The 17,937-nt window shown below is 49.7% G+C and overlaps 1 protein-coding gene across 1 annotated transcript in view; it reads left to right on the top strand.

Moving 5' to 3' along the window:
• nphp4 (nephronophthisis 4) overlaps positions 1-17,275 on the top strand; it is a 100,115-nt gene extending 82,840 nt beyond the window's left edge. Inside the window, exons 17-23 of the mRNA XM_030353241.1 lie at positions 6,195-6,354; positions 7,113-7,189; positions 7,382-7,467; positions 8,018-8,189; positions 10,930-11,112; positions 13,403-13,546; positions 16,511-17,275. Coding sequence (XP_030209101.1) covers positions 6,195-6,354; positions 7,113-7,189; positions 7,382-7,467; positions 8,018-8,189; positions 10,930-11,112; positions 13,403-13,546; positions 16,511-16,651 — 963 coding nt within the window. The 3' untranslated portion in view covers positions 16,652-17,275. The remainder of the gene's footprint in view (positions 1-6,194; positions 6,355-7,112; positions 7,190-7,381; positions 7,468-8,017; positions 8,190-10,929; positions 11,113-13,402; positions 13,547-16,510) is intronic.
• Positions 17,276-17,937: the final 662 nt, after the last annotated feature.

Here is a 17,937-nt window from a genome sequence, read left to right as displayed (position 1 = left end):
ACACACACACACACACACACGCACACGCACACGCACGCATGCAGCCTCTTCCCTTGCACTTGCTCCCTCCTACGCCAGCTGACTTGGCCTGCGAGGGAGACATCTTTGTTGTGTCAACTGTTTCTAAAAAGAAGTTGCCTTTGCCAGACAAGTTTGTCAAGAGAAATTATCCGCGGGATAAATCACTTTTTTCCAAACATTGTTTGTCTTTTTCTTTTTTTCCGGCCCGTCTAGTAAATGTCAGGCCATCTCTCCGGCGGAACGTGTCCAGACGCAGTGATCCGTACCCGCATGCATCTACAGTTCATTATGTTGTCTTATTGTTATTTAACACTCTCTTCATCGTCATGGAATCTGTCATTTGTTCAGACATTTTAGAGAGAGAGAGAGAGAGAGAGAGAGAGAGAGAGAGAGAGAGAGAGAGAGAGAGAGAGAGAGAGAGAGAGAGAGAGAGAGAGAGAGAGAGAGAGAGAGAGAGAGAGAGAGAGAGAGAGAGAGAGAGAGAGAGAGAGAGATGCTCACCCTTTCAACAGCTGCCATTTCCATGAAGAGCCCCTGGTTATTCTATGGCCATTATTGAACACATACACACACACATCCGTGTGTGTCTCCTCCAATCAAACCGAGCTACAGCCTTGCCTCTGTGCTACCCCGTGCTTCTTACGTCTGCTACTACTATACCCCACCCCCTTTCCCACCCGCCCCCTCCCTCCCCCCACCCACCCGCCAGCCCCCCACTAGCCCTCCCATCACCCTGCCCCCCCCCCCCCCCCCCCCCCTCCCCCCCTCCCCCCCGAGGCGCTCCAGCGTTGCGTGGAATGATGAAATGTTTGCCAATAAGTTCCTGGCGGGAGCCGTCTGTCTGAGACATGCCCGGCTGTTACCCCGCGTCACCCCTCTCGCCCCACACACAACACACCCTCATCTCACACACACCCCCATCCCACACACACACACACACACCCCCCGACGGGAGGTCAGAGCCCCGACCTCACCCCTCTGCGTCTGACTACCAATAATAATAGAAACCAAGTCCGATCCTCCAGGTAAAGTGTCTGTCAGGGGCGGTGAAAGCGCCGTCTGTCAGGAGGATTCAGTCCCGCTCAGCACTATTATTCACAGATGGTGAATCTTGCATAGGAGCGCGTTGAGTTGAAACCGAAAATGACTTTGAGCCAATATGGATGTTATGGTCTTTTTCAATTAGTGTTTGTTCATTGAGCAGATGTTCAGAAAGCGATTGACAGTGGTTACAGATGCATGTTGTTAAGGCGCATGTAGGGGTTTGACAGTGAATTCAGATACAGTTCAATCAGGTTCATGCAGGAGTTATGTGCTGGTGGTGATGGTTCTGTAGGAGAGATTTGTTTAATGTGTCGGCCTATATAAAACATATAAACATAGTTAAAACAACATTCACAACTGATTATAAGTTGAGAACGGACTAATCGGCCAGCGATATCTTCCCGACAGGCAGTCGATCTGTGAACACTGATCATATCGCCGGCTGTGCTTTGAAATGCAGTTTAGCGAAGCAGTGCAAGGATGGTGGTAAAGCTGCATTGGATTGGCTGTAATTGCTATAGAAACAGCCCGGAATTTCAACTCTACGCCTGCCCCTGACCAGGCGTAGGATTTACGCCTGGTCTTAGTGAAAAGAACGCTAAGCCCAGTTGGTGCAACCGGCGTAACGGTTAGGTTGGACTTAGAACGCCAAGTTACGACCAGGCGTAGTTACGACCAGGCTTACGCCCAGTTGGTGCAACCGGCCCCAGTACCTTTTGACTGGGAGTGGAACATCACTGGGCTATCCCCCTTGATGCAATATAAAAAACGACAATTAGCTTACAAGAAACTGACATATCTCTGGTCTATATGACAGTAAATTGATACTGATTTAAATAATGTATCAATAAAATTGCTATCGACACTCCATTATTCCAACTTACGAAACCAAGCCAGCTGAGCTACACCAGCTGAGCTACACACTGCATCTGTATTTTTCTCAAATACAGATGCATTTTCTATAAGTCGTTGGAGCAGTAAAATGTGGTTGTATGTTTTCAAAATTTCACAAATAAGCCGCTCCGTACTATAAGCCACATCTTATGATGCGACATCCTCCACTTCCTTGTGCATGTAGGCCTATACTGAGACATGCTCCTAGAATAGCTTTGGCTTTGCATAACAGTTAAAGAATGATCCACACAAAAAGAGCACATTTACACATGCAATAACAATACCGAACAACTTTGTATTCCGAAAAAATTGTTTGCAAAACAAACTATTTCGGCATTTAACATGAAGGGGAAAAACTATTTTGCGCTTTTTGTTTGCAAAAAATTTACTTTGAAAATACATATGACATTTGGCTAAACTTTTGAACGTGAAAATACTAGTTTCTACTTTCAAACAACTTGATAAAAGTCTCTGACCCTAGCTGACGTCATTGGAATCGCAGTTGCTCAAATTGAATCCTTCAAAGTCAATATCTTCTGAATCTGAATGGAACAGATCCAGAATAGCTTTGGGAAGAGTACCGGTGGTGGATGCATCCTCACTGTCTGAGTCTGCGTCTGTGTCTACGTTTTCCGAGGCTTGATTGGCTGGCGCCAAGTTAATACCCACTCTCTGGAAACTGTTTGTAATGGAGGCCGGTTTTACCTTTGCCCATGCATCGATCACCCACGTGCAGACTTCTGAAAAGGTTGCCCTTTGGATTTCTCCAGATGGAGTGAATTGGTGTAGGCCTGCAGTCATCCATTTCACCCATTCCTCCCGAATGTACATCCTGAAAGCACGGTTAACTCCCACATCTAACGGCTGCAGCTTACAACTCAGCCCTCCTGGAATAATGGCCAGCTGGGACCGGTGGTCACGTACGGCCTGCTTGGTTCCGTCTGTTCTGTGAGCAGCCGTGGAATCCATTATGAGCAGGCCTTCGGGGTTCAACAATGAGCCTGGCTGCTTTCGCCAGCATTTCTCCAGCCATAACTTCATCACTTCTTCGTTCATCCACCCCTCTCTGTTGCAATGGACGACACATCCCCCAGGTAGCTTTTCCCTCGGAAGAGTTACTCGCTTGAAAATGAGCATCGGTGGCAGTTTGGTTCCGTCCGCCATGCAACCCAGCACGACGGTAAAGCGAGTGCGGTCATGGCCCGTTGTTGAACTGCCCTTAACCGGCTCCTCTCCAACCTCATTTGCTGTCCGAGTTTGGGGCGCGTCAAAAGACATCGCAACTGTGTCCATGTTTCCGACTTTTGACGCAGGGAAGTTGTTCTCCTGAATGACCCTGTGCACATAGCCGTCGTGCTCCTGGACTGTTTCCTCCCAGGCGCCGGGAAGCTTCTGTCCCGCCGCTGTCCGGGCTCTGGCGGATAATCCGTTCCTACGCATAAAGCGCGTGCACCACGAAGGGCTGGCCTTAAAACCAGTGAGTCCCATGTCGTGGGCAACGACGCCTGACGTTAACCTGATGCCCACGGTGCTCACAGCTCTGCCCGCGACCCGTTGAGCACGCACCCACTCGGCGACCCGCTGCTCCAGCTCGGGCCACCTGCACTTCTGTCCCCGGCCCACGGCCCGGGCGGTGCCCTTCTGTCTGCCGAGGGTCTCCTCGCTGGCCCTCCACCGGCGAACTTGACTCTCGTCGACCCCAAACTCCCGGGCCGCGGCTCTGTTGCTGCTGCCTTTAGCCGCCGCGACGACTCGCAGCTTGAAGGCGTTGGTGTACGAGCGCCGTTGAGGAGAGGCACGCTGAGCTGGGCCGGGAGACTTGTCAGATTTGTTTGATTTTGAGGAATCCATGTTCTGGGTGAGGCGCCTGGACCGAATGCAAGCAGCACGCCCCGAGCTCCCAAGGAAAGTGAGGACAACTAGTGACTGAAACACTGCTTTTATAGCACATTGTGGCAAACGGGTGTCCTCTTTTTTTTGATGCCGATGTTTGCTACTTTACCCGGCTATCTTTTACCCCACAAACCTCTAATGTAAATGAGCTTATGGGCTTTTCATCATGACGGCATTAGAAACGTCACGGTTTATCACTGGAATGCAAATCACCGAAAACGGCACCGATTTTTTTTCTTTGAAGACATTGTGTTTGCAAAATCTTCATATAAGCCGCTGCGAAAAATAAGCCGCAGCGACAGTTTTGCTTCGGAACATCGGAATACAAGCCCTGGCTTTATTTTCCCCAAAATTGTGGTTCTCACTGAGAGGGGCTCAATCTTACGCACTGCGACTTTAAACGACTAACACTTTTGTATCAAGGAACGATTTCCTCAACATCAGTAGAAATCCTGCATTCATTTTCTTTCTTGTACAGTTCCATCCAGTGGCTGCGTCACAATCCACTGTTTCGCTTCCTGCCCCCTGCGTCCCACAGCCTTCTCCTTAGCCAGCTCACTCAGTGCTGGAACCCAGCCGGTGTCACCTCCCACTGTAATCCAGGGTTGCTTGTCCTGTCTACAGGCTCTGTTCTCGCTCATACGCGGAGCCCGCCATTAGCCTAAGCCTGCCTGCGGAGCGCGGGTCATGCGCCCCAGTGTTCTCCATGAACGCTGTCATGTGTGCATGCTTGTACACGGGACGACTCTTGTCAGCATGTAATTGCTGCATGCGTATGAATACAATTTGTGTTCCTGTCTGCACGGATCCCAGGGGCAGCCTTAAATGCAGTGGACTTCAAAGTGCCATGCTGGGGGGGGGGGGGGGGGGGGGGTATTTGTCTCTGTATGATGGTGTATGCTGCTGTCTTTGTGAGTGTGTGTGTGCAGGTGTGTGTGTTGCCGTATGCTTCTCTCTTTGTGAGTGTGTGTGTGTGTGTGTGTGTGTGCACGTCAGAGGGAGAGGAGGAAGGGAGGGGTAGGAGGGATGCAGGCGACCGTCATAAGCAGCTGATTGAGCTGCTGGTGCTCAGTGGTCCTTCAGTGTGACTCAGCAGTATTTAGGACTGGTTCCTCCCCCCTTGGGGAATGTAATGAAACTGCCTGAGACAGGCCGACCAATAGTGGAAAACAAAACAGACAAATGATGTGCATACAAATAATTACTTTCCCATGAATCATTCATTCAGGAGTGCAGGCTGTTGTGGTATACCTGCAATGCTCCATGCTGTCATTATTTTCTAGTCATTTGAATTCAACGTCGTACTGTTCATTGCGTTGCCCTTTCGAGGGGACATTGTCTTATAAATGAGTGACTGGAGCTCCAATCGAGGGGGAAAAAAATCAATGCATAAATCCATACTACCTTACTAGTACATCTTCAGAAGTACTACCTCAATATAGCCGCCAAGTGTGAACACTTCCTCTGCTTGGCTGTGAAATGTGCCTTTTGTGTGTATGATTTTGTGTTTGGCTGAGGTATAAATGGCAAGGTTGCTCTGAGGAGTGGTCAGAAAGGTACATTGGACAGTTTCCTTGATAGCAAGTCCCCACACCCTTATTACAGACAACAAAGCGTCCTCGGAGGAAATGGATTACTGTCTGACCTTTGTTGCCTTATTCATCCAAACGGGGCGTTGTGGATTTATACCGACAACAACCCAGCTTAGTGACCATTCACTCCTTTGTCTCTCTGCCCTCCCTCTCTCCATCATAACTCTCCCACTCTCTCCCCCTCTCTTTCTCGCTTTCCATCATACAGCTCCCACTCTCTCTCCCTCTCTTCCTTCTCTCTCCATCCTGCCTTTCCTACTCTCTCTCCCTCTCTTTTTCCCCTCTCATATCTCTCACACTCTCCCGCTTTCTATCTCTCCCGCTCTCTCATATCTCTTGCTCTCTCTCCCTCTTTCTCTTTCTTGCTCTCTGTCTTATATCTTCCACCCGCTCTCTCTTTTCTGTCTCTCTCTATCCTCTCTCCCTCTCTCGTCAGACTCTCTTTTCTCGTTCGCTGTCAATTCTCTCCCTCTCTCTCTCTCTCTCTCTCTCTCTCTCTCTCTCTCTCTCTCTCTCTCTCTCTCTCTCTCGTTGAACCAAGGGCTCTAAAAATACATTCCAGATAAAATGTTGTAAGGGAGAGGAGTTGGATGCAGTGATAAAAAAAGTGCCGGACTAACAAAAACAACGAATATATTTCACTGTGAGCCAACGTGTGTGATTTAAGGATCCAGCTTATAGGATATCAATAAGTCCTCCGTCTCCCCCTCCGTCTCCCCCTCCGTCTCCCCCTCCGTCTCCCCCCTCCAGGTGACGTTCCGGGCGGAGGACGGCCAGCCCCTGGCGGTGCTGCAGGTGGATGTGGAGCCCACGCCCCACCTGGTGGCCCACACCTTCCGTCTCTACCACCCCCAGCTCTGCCTCCTGAAGAAGGCCCTGCGCATCCCCCCCGGGCTGGCCTCTGCCCCCGGTCAGCTACCCCCCGCCCACACACACACCCATGCTGGGAGCACATGGGGGGTTTGTGTGTGTGTGTGTGTGTGTGTGTGTGTGTGTGTGTGTGTGTGTGTGTGTGTGTGTGTGTGTGTGTGTGTGTGTGTGTGTGTGTGTGTGTGTGTGTGTGTTTGTGTGTGTGTGCACATGCATGTGATCATAATACATTGAAATTGGCACATACATGTGCCAGTGTGAAAACTGTTGTTTCACAGTGTGTTTGATTGGGAGGTGGGGGGGGGGGGGTTATGTCCCTAGTGTATGAATGCTTCCTTCCTTTGTGTGCGCGTGTGTGTTCGTTCCTATTGTGTATGTCTTACCTGTGTGTGTGTGTGTGTGGTTGTGTGTGTGTGTGTGTGGTTGTGTGTTTGTGTACATCTGTGTGCCTCCGCGTGCATATGTCAGTGCACATGCTTGTGATTAAATAGTACACCAACGGATCGTGTCCCTGTTGAGGTTGACCAATGTGTGTGTACCGACTCAACGGAAAGCATCCAGAAACAAGCCTCCAGCCGTACAACACAGAAAAAAAAATCAATAATATACACTTCTCACTGGACTTGTTGAAAAATAAATGATGTGTGCAGAAAAATTCACGTATGCATGCCTTCTCAATCCTTACTCGTTTCTGATTGACTCTTCCTCTGTATCTCAATCTCTTCCTCTGTCTCTTTCTTTCTCTCTCTGTCTCTCTCTTCCCCCCTCCCTCTCCCTCCCTCCCTCCCTCACTGGTAGGCAGCGCAGATGGCACTGAAGAGGAGATACTGGTACGTTGCAGTGACCCCGGCGTCGTCTGCCAGACCAAGATGCTGGTGAGTGAAACGCTGTACCGATGTTTAGATAGCAAATCCATTAATATATTGCTTATTTGAAGCAAACATCACTGGGGTTCTCTTCGCGGGGCCAAACCTTTTCAGGGGTGTGTTTAGCAATGCATTGGGAGCAGAAGTAGTTAACGTGTTTAGTGGCCAGTCATGGTCATGTGAAAGCGTATTTCTGCTCAGGCGCCAGGGGAGCCCCAGGACGTGTATATGAAGGTACCCGGGAGCCCCAGCCCTGACGTGAAGATGTTCTACATAATGCTGTTCACGTACGTATCCCTACCGGAGCCCAGACGGACCCAGCCCTGTATAAACAGCCCCAAGCCCTGGCACATCTTCCAAGTCCACCCTATACCCCCCCCCCCCCTTTTTCTGTCTCAAAATCGAATGCCTTAAAGCAAATAAAGTGAAACGAAGATTAACTTCACTGTAGTCCTTTGAACAGCCTCTTGAATATGTTTTCTTATTTTTGGGGGTTTTCCATCCACTCAAAAATATTCACATTTCCCCCACACACATTCACAGTTCACCCACACACTTTCACATTTCACCTGTTCCCATCATAGTCCCAACCACACAAACATACATATGGCCTCGCCTTCGACCAACAACCTGGAACCTAAAGGGTCTCATCGTCCACGAGAAACTGCTGCACAATCAGGATGTCGACGAAAAACCGAATGTAAAAACAAACGCGGCGAGTCGGACGATCCAAACCCGTCACCGACCGACCCGGTCCCTACCAGGTTACCACGGTGATGCGCATCACCTCAGCGCTAGCTGTCACTGTGATCCTCCTCCTCCCCCTTCCCTCCGTAGGGACTGCTGGCTGGCGCGTCCGGCCTCCATCTGGAGGGTGCACGTGCACTTCCTGGAGCGGGTGGAGCTGAGCTGCGTGGCGGGCCAGCGGACCCTGCAGTCCCTGGTGCTCAGAGGGTCCCGGGCCCCCCGCAAGGTCCGCTGCTACTGCTCCCACCCTCGGCAGCTAGAGGTACGGCCCACCCTGGGAGACGCGCACGCATTTATGGACACACGCATGCATGCACACCCATGAAGGCACGGACACGGTCGCAGACGGCACAATCGCATACAGAACTCACACGTACATATATACACACGCATGAGAGCACGCACACACTTGCATACGGCACAATGACGTACAGAACACACGCACACACGTATGAACACGCACATATATTCACACCCATGAGAGCACACACACACACTCGCGTACAACACAATCACATACAGAACACACACAAACATATACTGTATACCCATGCATGAGAGCACACACTCACTCGCTTACGGCACCATCACGTACAGAACACAAACGTGCATCTACACGCACACACGCGCACTCGCATGGACACACACATGGATACACACCCATGAGGGCACACACACACTCACATACGGCTAAATGATGTACAGAACACAGACGGGCGTATACATGCATGCATGAACAAACACATGCGCACACACACACACACACACACACACACACACACACACACACACACACACACACACACACACACACACACACACACACACACACACATTGAGACAGGAATTGATTCCATAGTCGCTACCTGTGATACATTTTCTGAGAAAAATAAATGGAAACGTTGAGAGAATGATCCAAACCGACAACAAAGGCGATTGAAGGTTTCTCATCTCCGCACAAGGAGTGAAGGAGCTGCTCAGGCTGGGGAACATCTGCCTCCACAAGGCTTTGTATCCTCTGACCTTAATGAGGAAGTGGAGGACACGGAGAGACGGCCGTCCGGGAAGAATGTCTTGACAGATGTTTTTTATAAAAGGTTTCACTCTGTGCTTTGATGGACGCTTTGATCTAGTCCACCTCCGCAGGTTAGTTCACTGTCGTACGGATTTATAGGAGACGTCTCGAAGAGAGAGACGGAGAGAGAGACACAGAGAGGGAGAGGGACACAGAGAGACACAGAGAGGGAGAGGGACACAGAGAGACACAGTGAGGGAGAGAGACACAGAGAGACACAGAGAGGGTGAGAGACAGAGACACAGAGAGGGAGAGAGAGACAGAGAGGGAGAGAGACACAGAGAGGGAGAGAGACACAGAGGGAGAGAGAGAGACACACACAGACACACACAGTGAGGGAGAGAGACACAGAGAGACACAGAGAGGGAGAGAGAGTGAGAGAGACACAGAGAGGGAGAGAGAGTGAGAGAGACAGAGACACAGAGAGGGAGAGAGACACAGAGAGACACAGAGAGGGAGAGAGAGTGAGAGAGACAGAGACACAGAGAGGGAGAGAGACACAGAGAGGGAGAGAGACACAGAGAGGGAGAGAGACACAGAGAGGGGGAGAGACAGAGAGAGACACACAGAGAGGGAGAGAGACAGAGAGGGAGAGAGACACATAGAGACATAGAGAGGGAGAGAGACACAGAGACACAGAGAGGGAGAGAGACACAGAGAGGGAGAGACACACAGAGAGGGAGAGAGACACGGAGAGACACAGAGAGGGGGAGAGACACAGAGAGGGAGAGAGACAGAGAGGGAGAGAGACACATAGAGACATAGAGAGGGAGAGAGACACAGAGACACAGAGGGAGAGAGACAGAGTGAGAGAGACACAGAGAGACACAGAGAGGGAGAGAGACACAGAGAGGGAGGGAGAGAGAGAGAGAGAGAGACACAGAGAGGGAGAGAGAGAGAGACAGAGAGGGAGAGAGACACAGAGAGGGAGAGAGTGAGAGACAGAGAGGGAGAGAGACACAGAGAGGGAGAGAGACAGACAGAGAGGGGAGTTTGACAGAGCAAGGGTGAGTGAAAACAAAGATGGATTGACACAGGGTATGATGGAGAGTGAGGGAGGGATGGAGAGACAGACACAGACAGACAGAGCAAGAAAGAGAGAGACAGACTGACAGAGAGACATAGAGATACAGAGAGAGATGGACAGACTGACATACAGAGAGAGAGAGACGAAAGGAATGACGCCCAGCCAATGATTAGCTCCCCTCCTCTCAACAACTTTGATAATAACAAAAATAAATAAGAAAAGCAGAACCCATACAGCAATCCTGTTGTGACCTTCTTTCCGTCTCCCTGGTAACCTCTCCTCCCGCCGTCTCCATCGTCGTCCTTCAATCCTCTCGTTGTTTCCCCTCCTTCTCTTCTTTGTGCCATGTATTGACCAAGGGCTTTGTTCCTCCGCTCCCTGTCTCAGCCCTCCTCCCTTCTGTGGTGAAGTGCACCACACCAGCCCTCCAACACACTCCACCTCGGTCCTCAGGACTGGTTCCTCTGTCCTCTCCTGCACACAAGCGCTTTGGTTTTCCCCTCTCAAAAGGGACCCATTTCCCAGCAGATGTTGTTCATTGTTTGTCTCTCCCACTATATTCCGTATGATGGCTGGAGGGATTGATGATGGTTGATTGGGAATGATTGAATCAATGTATATGGAAGTACATAATCAATATTTACCAAAAAAGTAATTAGTAATTATAACTTACTTCATTAAAGTAAAGCTAATAGCGTAATTTACAAGCTCAGTAATTAGCTATCAATGATTACAAATATTGAATTAAAATATGACAATAATCTTAACATAACTCAATCATCGATCAACACCGCTGAACCGCGTCCATGCAAGCACATTGTTTAGACCACGTCCATCCCCATCTTTAGTTCCAACCCGCTTAACCTCCGACCTCTTCCCCTTCCCACCCGGCCCTGGCAGGTGGACCCGGCGGGGCTGTTTGTGCTGCCCCCTGCAGGCGCGGTGCAGGAGCTGCAGGTGCGGGTGCAGCCCTGGCGCTCGGGCTCCCGCCTGGCGTTCGTCAGCGCGGTGGACGTGGAGCGCTGTCAGGTCCTCGCCGCCTGGATGGTCTGCCTCAACGCCCACCGGCCCGTCCTGTCCAAGGTCAGCCCCCACCCCCCCCGACGCCCCAACCCGGGCAGCGTGAACGTCACGTTTGCAACCGGTTATTCGTCATTGAATATGTATTTATTGTACCTGTGGTGAATTATGACAGTATTTTGTTTTTTTGTATTGGGTTGTTCATTTGCTGGAACTGCCTTGCTAACTGGCCTTGTCATTGGCAGGAGAAGTACTCTGACTTACTCTGTTGGAAAATATAACAATAAAAATGAGAATGACAACAGGTTTGAATCAGGGTTTGGTAACTTTATGAATGAACCTGTGCCTCATCTCTCTGTTGTAGCCCACGACAACAAAAGTAGCTAACATGGTAGCACCTGCCTGAGAAAGTGTGTGATTTGGTGCTACTTACTGTAGTTCTCTCTCTAGAAGTGCACGGGCAGACCCTAAATTGACCATAATCAGCGTTACTATACACAGACACACACGGAGGTACATTGACATCTACACAAACACACAACACACAAAGCCCAACTCAATACAGACTAATGTGTGCCATTTGTCACATGGGGCAGAGCCTGTAAAGAGCAAGTGAAGTTAAAGGCCAGAGAGTGACATTAAAGGGAGAGAGAGATCGCCAGTGAATGGAAGAAAGTGATGGAGAGAGAGGGTTGAATAGAAGGCTCGAGATTAGATGTGAATGAGAAGGAAGGAGGACAAAGAGATAGTGATTAAGGTGAGAGAGAGAGAGAGAGAGGGAGGGAGAGAGGGAGGCGAGAGAGAGAGAGAGAGAGAGAGAGAGAGAGAGAGAGAGAGAGAGAGAGAGAGAGAGAGAGAGAGAGAGAGAGAGAGAGAGAGAGAGAGAGAGAGAGAGAGAGAGAGAGAGAGAGAGAGAGAGAGAGGAGAAACATGCAGAGGTGACTTAAAGACATGCCCTTTAAACTGGACAGCAGTCCTTATGGCTGTAGTAGTGGTCGGCTGTCCTTCAGGCGTGTGTGTGTGTGTGTGTGTGTGTGTGTGTGTGTTTGATGGAGGTGATGGTACGTGACCATCCTTCCTCCACCAACATATGGCCTCCTCCGTGCACACTGAACCTGAATGCAGCCACTTGTGCACATCGGTGTCACCATCACGTGTCCCGTGTCAAGGTGCTCCAATGACGCCATCGTTCATCTGACAGCCCCCGTTTGACAGCCACCCCCCCCCCCCCCCCTTCCCCTAAGGAGTAGCCAATGAGGAGAATGTGAGGAGCAGCCTCCTCATTTCCTCCTTCTCCACCATATTTGGGTGATGCATGCACGTTTTGTTTTAGGGCTAAAATGTGTGGTCTCTCCAAATTGCCCCCCCTACCTTTAATGTGAGGGCAGGAAGTTCCTATTATAGTACCCCCTCATTCCCCCATCTCTACACAGCAGTACATCTGTAGAGGTTGAATTGAACACAGCAGCCACTCAAACACAGTAGAGAGGCGGGAGAAAGGACGCAATGCCAAGAAGTCCATCCCTACATTTAGCATCCCGTGGAGCACTCACTTCTGTATTAAAAATGTATTTCATGCCATATGTGTTCCCGGCATGTTTACCACACAGTCGTGCTGCATATGTGCTCATGAATGAGCGATGAGGGGACAAGTGAGTGCCGTGGGTACAGTGTATGCTCCACGGACCAGCAGAACACCGATATTAAAGAACGATATTCAGAAATAGCAGACGCCACACAGAAGAACCAAAGGCATTAGATGTGAACCTTCAATGTGCTGCCGGTAGGATTCGAGAGTTGTAAAGGCAGAGAGAGCAGAAATTTGCAGAAGAGAGCAAAATTTTGACAACCCCCAAAAAAATTCCACTCCCCCTCTGCCGTGTGATTGACGGGCAAGATTCCCTGCGCCAATTAGGGAAGAGATGCCCTGATTGCGTCTAAAATCAAAAATTGTCTCCTACAGAGGCAGTCTCAGTCAAACTCGAGACAAAGGTATTCTCTCTGCACATTTCTGCCTACGGACGGCTATGGCATTTCTAAAGAAGCACTCAATAATAATTGCTCTGTAATCGTACCTACATTACCTTTATGGAGCCAGATATGGGAGGTGAGGGGCATCCAGCTCAAAGTCTCCCCCCCCCACACAGGTAAACTGTAATTGCAAAAAAATAACTCAAAAAAAAATCCAGCTCAGCCACCACTAGACCGTCCTGGGTCACCTCCGCTCGGATCTAGGGGGACACGCCCGCTCGTGATGTCGGAAGAGGCCGATTTTCAAAAACGGCTTGTAACGACTGATCACACTCACCCCTGGTGGCATCTCACGTCACCTTTGAACCGCTTGTTCCTTCAGGCGTTTGAGCTCTCCGTACCGGTGGCTGGGGGGCGGGGCAGCACCCGTAGGATCACCTACACCAACCCGTACCCGGACACCCGCACCTTCCTGCTGCACTCGGACCGGCCGGACCTGCTGCAGTTCAAGGAGGACCGCTTCCAGGTGTGTGGGTGTGGGTGGGGGTGGGGGGGGGTGTGGGTGTGGGTGGGGGGGGGGGGGGGTGGGTGGGGGGTGGGGGGGGGGGGGTGGGGGTGTGGGTGTGTGTGTGTGTGTGTGTGTGTGTGTGTGTGTGTGTGTGTGTGTGGAAGAGACTGTTTGTGGGTGTTTGTTTGAGTGAGACTGTGTGTGGTGTGTGTGTGTGTGTCTTTGAGAGTGCGTGTGTGGGTTTGACTGTGTTTGTGTGTGCACGCACACATGTGTGGGTGCGGGTGTGAGTGTGCATGTGTGTTTGTGTGTGTGACTTTAGATGTGTGTGTATGTGTGTGACTTTGGATGTGTGGGTGTATGTATGTGTGAGGGCGTGTGGTTGTGTGTGTGTGTGAGACTGCGTGGGTGTCTGGGTCTCATTTGTCAGCAGTTTAGTTATCGGCTCAGCTTAAGTTGTTTTTTACTCCCCTTGATTTGTTCTTCTAGAAGACTGTTGTAGCGAAGGGGTCGTTGACAATAATGTCATTATTTATTCACAGCTCAGTTCAAACAGTGATTCATGCTGCTGCAGTTATCTACTAATATAAATAAATATAAATATATCATATAATTTACAGTATGTTCCGACAAACACGTCCCAATTAATTGTCTTCCAAACAGCATTGAGTTTCTGTCCAACTAAACTGTCTTACTAGTGCCTCATTATAATAAACTTTTAACATGTCTGCAGCATGTTGTATCATTCATGAACTTTTCTCTTTTACCATCTTTTAGTGTTTGTTTTGCCCCTTCTTTTTAATGTGTTCTCACCGCTGATGAAATCCCGCTGAACTGCCGTCGCCTCTCGAAACTCACGACTCCAATAAATCCTGGGCTTCCTCCCCAGCTGACTCAATCAGCTGAGGGTGACGTCTCTTCCCCTTCCCCCTGCGTCGGCTTATTCCCGGATCATTCCCCCGCGTCGCTCACCGCCATTTCAGTGACACGCAATCACGTCGGCGAACACCCGACATGGAGGAACCCATCACGTGCGTCATCGTCATCATCAGCACGCTCCGCATTTAGACAGGTGTGATCTGACTCTGGATGACGAACTGACGGGAGGGAAACTATCTTGAAATAACCACGGAGGTGGTGTTGCTGTCACACACAGGGACAGCCAGGGTGCTACCACTCAACAAGGGCAGGGTAGTCTGGTCGTTAGTGTGTTGGACTCCCTGCAGATGATTGTTTGTTGGCTCAATCCCACAATTTCCAGGGGTTCATCCGTGGTTATTCTGAGAAAGATGCCTCACACACACAACTGTTTGCTCCAGTAGGATTTGTCTCAAGTCACTTAAAATTACTCTGAGATAGGCGCCTGCTTAATGGCTAAATAGTGAAAAAAATTCGGTGTGTTTTGGTTTTAGCCATCCGGGAGAGAATGAAAGACATCGAGAGAGGAAGAGTGGAGAGATGGACGCAAAGGCGAATGGACGGAACAATCCCCACCACTTTTTATTTTCCCGTGCATTAGAATTTCTCGATGTCCCAAAGATTGCCAGGGCCTGGGCTGAAAGTGCGAAGGGGGAAACACAGCACTGCTGGTTTGAAATATCTGCCCTGGAATGATTTAAAAAAGAAAGAAATCACAACATAAAGCAGGCTCTGGGAAGCGACGGGCCGATCGATACGCTGCTGCATTTGGGAAAGATTAAGGCATAAATCCCCAGAATTGACCCATTTATCTCCCGCCGCCTATTAAAGGAAACGCCGCTGGAGAAGCGGCCCTTGATTTGATACGGGGGTCAGAGGGAGATAAATGAAATGCTGGCACTGACAATAAAGACCCTTAGCTCTGGGGGTCACAGCAACACACACAATGCGGGAGAAAGACGAGGCTTAGAGGGGAAGTATCACCAAATACAGCCCCCTCTGGAGATCATTTGAACAACACAAATAAAAACAAATAAAGAAAGTTGGTCAGTGGGTATATTGAAGAGTAACGAAATAAGGATGAGTTTTGGAGGGACATTGTGTTCTAATGTTTCTGGGTATTTTACCAAGTTTCAGAGTTTCAGTTCTTCTTACCCCTTTGTTGAGTTCTTCTTTGTACTTATATTACACAAAATGTCGCCACTGGTTTGAGAACCTGTGCCTCACTATGGGTATTAGGGCTTGGGATTTGTTTAAGCTAGGCTATCGTCTCCACAATGAAAAATGGATTCTCCTAACCTTATATGATGCTCTGACTCCTACAGCTATTCTGCACGCTATCCAGCTGTGCTGTTTTATGGCACTTGGATTTTTCGACTCCAAATATTGATCTTATTCTTGACTGACTTGAAAGTCACTTTGGATAAAAGCATCAAATAAATTACCCAATGCTAATTGTAACTATGTCAATTCGCACAGATGCACTTGTGGTCATCAAACGTTGGATCTACTTGATAATCATACCTTTATTAAACCAGGAGAGAGCCTCATTGAGATTCAACATGTCTTCCACAAGAGTGTCCTGGCTCAAGATAAGCAGCAGCACACTTAACACAGACAGACAACATATAACACAGGCGCAGCAAAGGTCCATGCCATAAAGGTCCTTGCACCTAGGTGCCTGCCACAGTCCACCCTGGTGTTTTGTTTTGGGCTCCTCCAGACCGAGGACACAAGGGTGTTAGAAATTGCAAATCGTGTTTATTGCAAAGGTTTGACCATGGTGCCCCACTACCATCCAGGAGTTCTCCCGAGTGCGAGTGGAGATGGCTGGTTAACCTGTTGCACACTGACGGCTCAATGTGCAACAGGTGTGCAGCCTCACCCAGCGCCAGAGTCCAATCAGACTTGGCCAGGTGGGGCTGCTCATACCATACCCTCATCCACACACAATCCCACAGCAAGCCTGACCACAAAAGTTACACTACACAACAATGGAGAAGTGACCCACATACTAACAGCGGGCGTTAACAGTGTTCCCAACGGCTGGTGGTGTCTCCTCAGGTGGGGGGTGGAGAGGTGTACACCGTCGGGCTGCGCTTCGCCCCGAGCCAGAGCGGCGGCAGCACGGAGGTCTCCATCTACATCAACAACCTGGACGAGAAGACGGAGGAGGCCTTCTGCCTGAAGGTCAACTACTCCTGACCTCCGGTCCCTGACCCCGGCAGGCTCCCAGGTCAGCCTCCAAAGGTCGCACGGTCAACCCGACGGAGGCCTTCCATGCTGGGTTGTTTTCATGGCAATTTTGTGTGTGGAGTTGTTGCTTTTCATGTTTAGGATTGTTAGGTTAATGCAGGACAACACAAAATGTAATTTCAGTGTTTGTTTTCCTACCAAAATCGCATGAATCAGAACTAGAATGGCGAATATCTCTGTTCTTTTGATGGTATTGGATTCCTGCACCACTGTCTGAGCTGACCTCGCAGTCCAATCATACAACTGATCCAAACGCCGTGTTTAATGTCCTTTTTAAGAAAACAAACAAACACCAGCGTTGGTTTTTCGATGTGACCAAAAGAAAACAGTGTTCACTTCACTCCATTTCCCCCGTTTCCTCAAATTGAGTTGAGAACGGTACAGGTAACGGATATTTTCAAACCAAAAGAGACTCTCTACAGACAGCCACGGAACGTCACTATCAGCCGGCACACAGCTTGTCTGCTGCCCGTTCTTCCGTATCGGTGACGCCCGAACGGGTATGCATTCTCTCGCACAGGATGCAAAAATGATTACCTTCGTGCGAGTGATAAATAAACACAGTTAACTTTTTGAATATATGGTTTCATATGCCACATCGCATCCGTTGTTTGTTTTTTCTCACAAATGAAATATTTCCAGCGTCATGGCGACAAGGGGGGGGACTCTCTTTTCTTTCCGAACTCAACCGGTGGAATGCATTTAGGGACTCTGAACACGCCGAAACCGCCACTGAAAACGACCAAATTGACTTATTGTGCATCATTTTGACAGTGGGTTTGTGTGCGTCTCAAAGGGGATCTTTGTACGAGGCGCCCGACAGTTGGCGGAGGGGGGGGGGGGTCCAAGCAACAAAATTGTAACGAGCGCTAACACACCGTAACAACTCCCTGATGCTACTCAACGCTAACGTTTTGAATCAGCAGCCAGACGAGTGTTTCTTCCCACCTGCCGTGTGCCAAACCACTAACCTCGGCCCCTCACTGGCGACAACCTCACAGGGCGACGTTGGCTACGGCGCCGTAATGAGAGTTCTTCTTCCCTCCTTTATGTTCTGTCTCTGCCGGTGTACCATCACGTCTCCTTTTCAGATCGTCCTCGTTAACAGGCCCCCTTTCAGGACCTCCGCCTGCTCCTTCCTGCACTCATCTCCCAATCAGACACACAGATAGAGAGCGAGAGAGAGAGTGGGAGAGAGACGAAGGCCAAGGCACACTCTGACGGTCACCACAATC

The sequence above is a fragment of the Gadus morhua genome, chromosome 1, assembly GCF_902167405.1.
Source record: "Gadus morhua chromosome 1, gadMor3.0, whole genome shotgun sequence".
In the NCBI taxonomy this organism is placed as follows: Eukaryota; Metazoa; Chordata; class Actinopteri; order Gadiformes; family Gadidae; genus Gadus; species Gadus morhua.
This window is presented reverse-complemented; position numbering and strand designations above follow the sequence as displayed.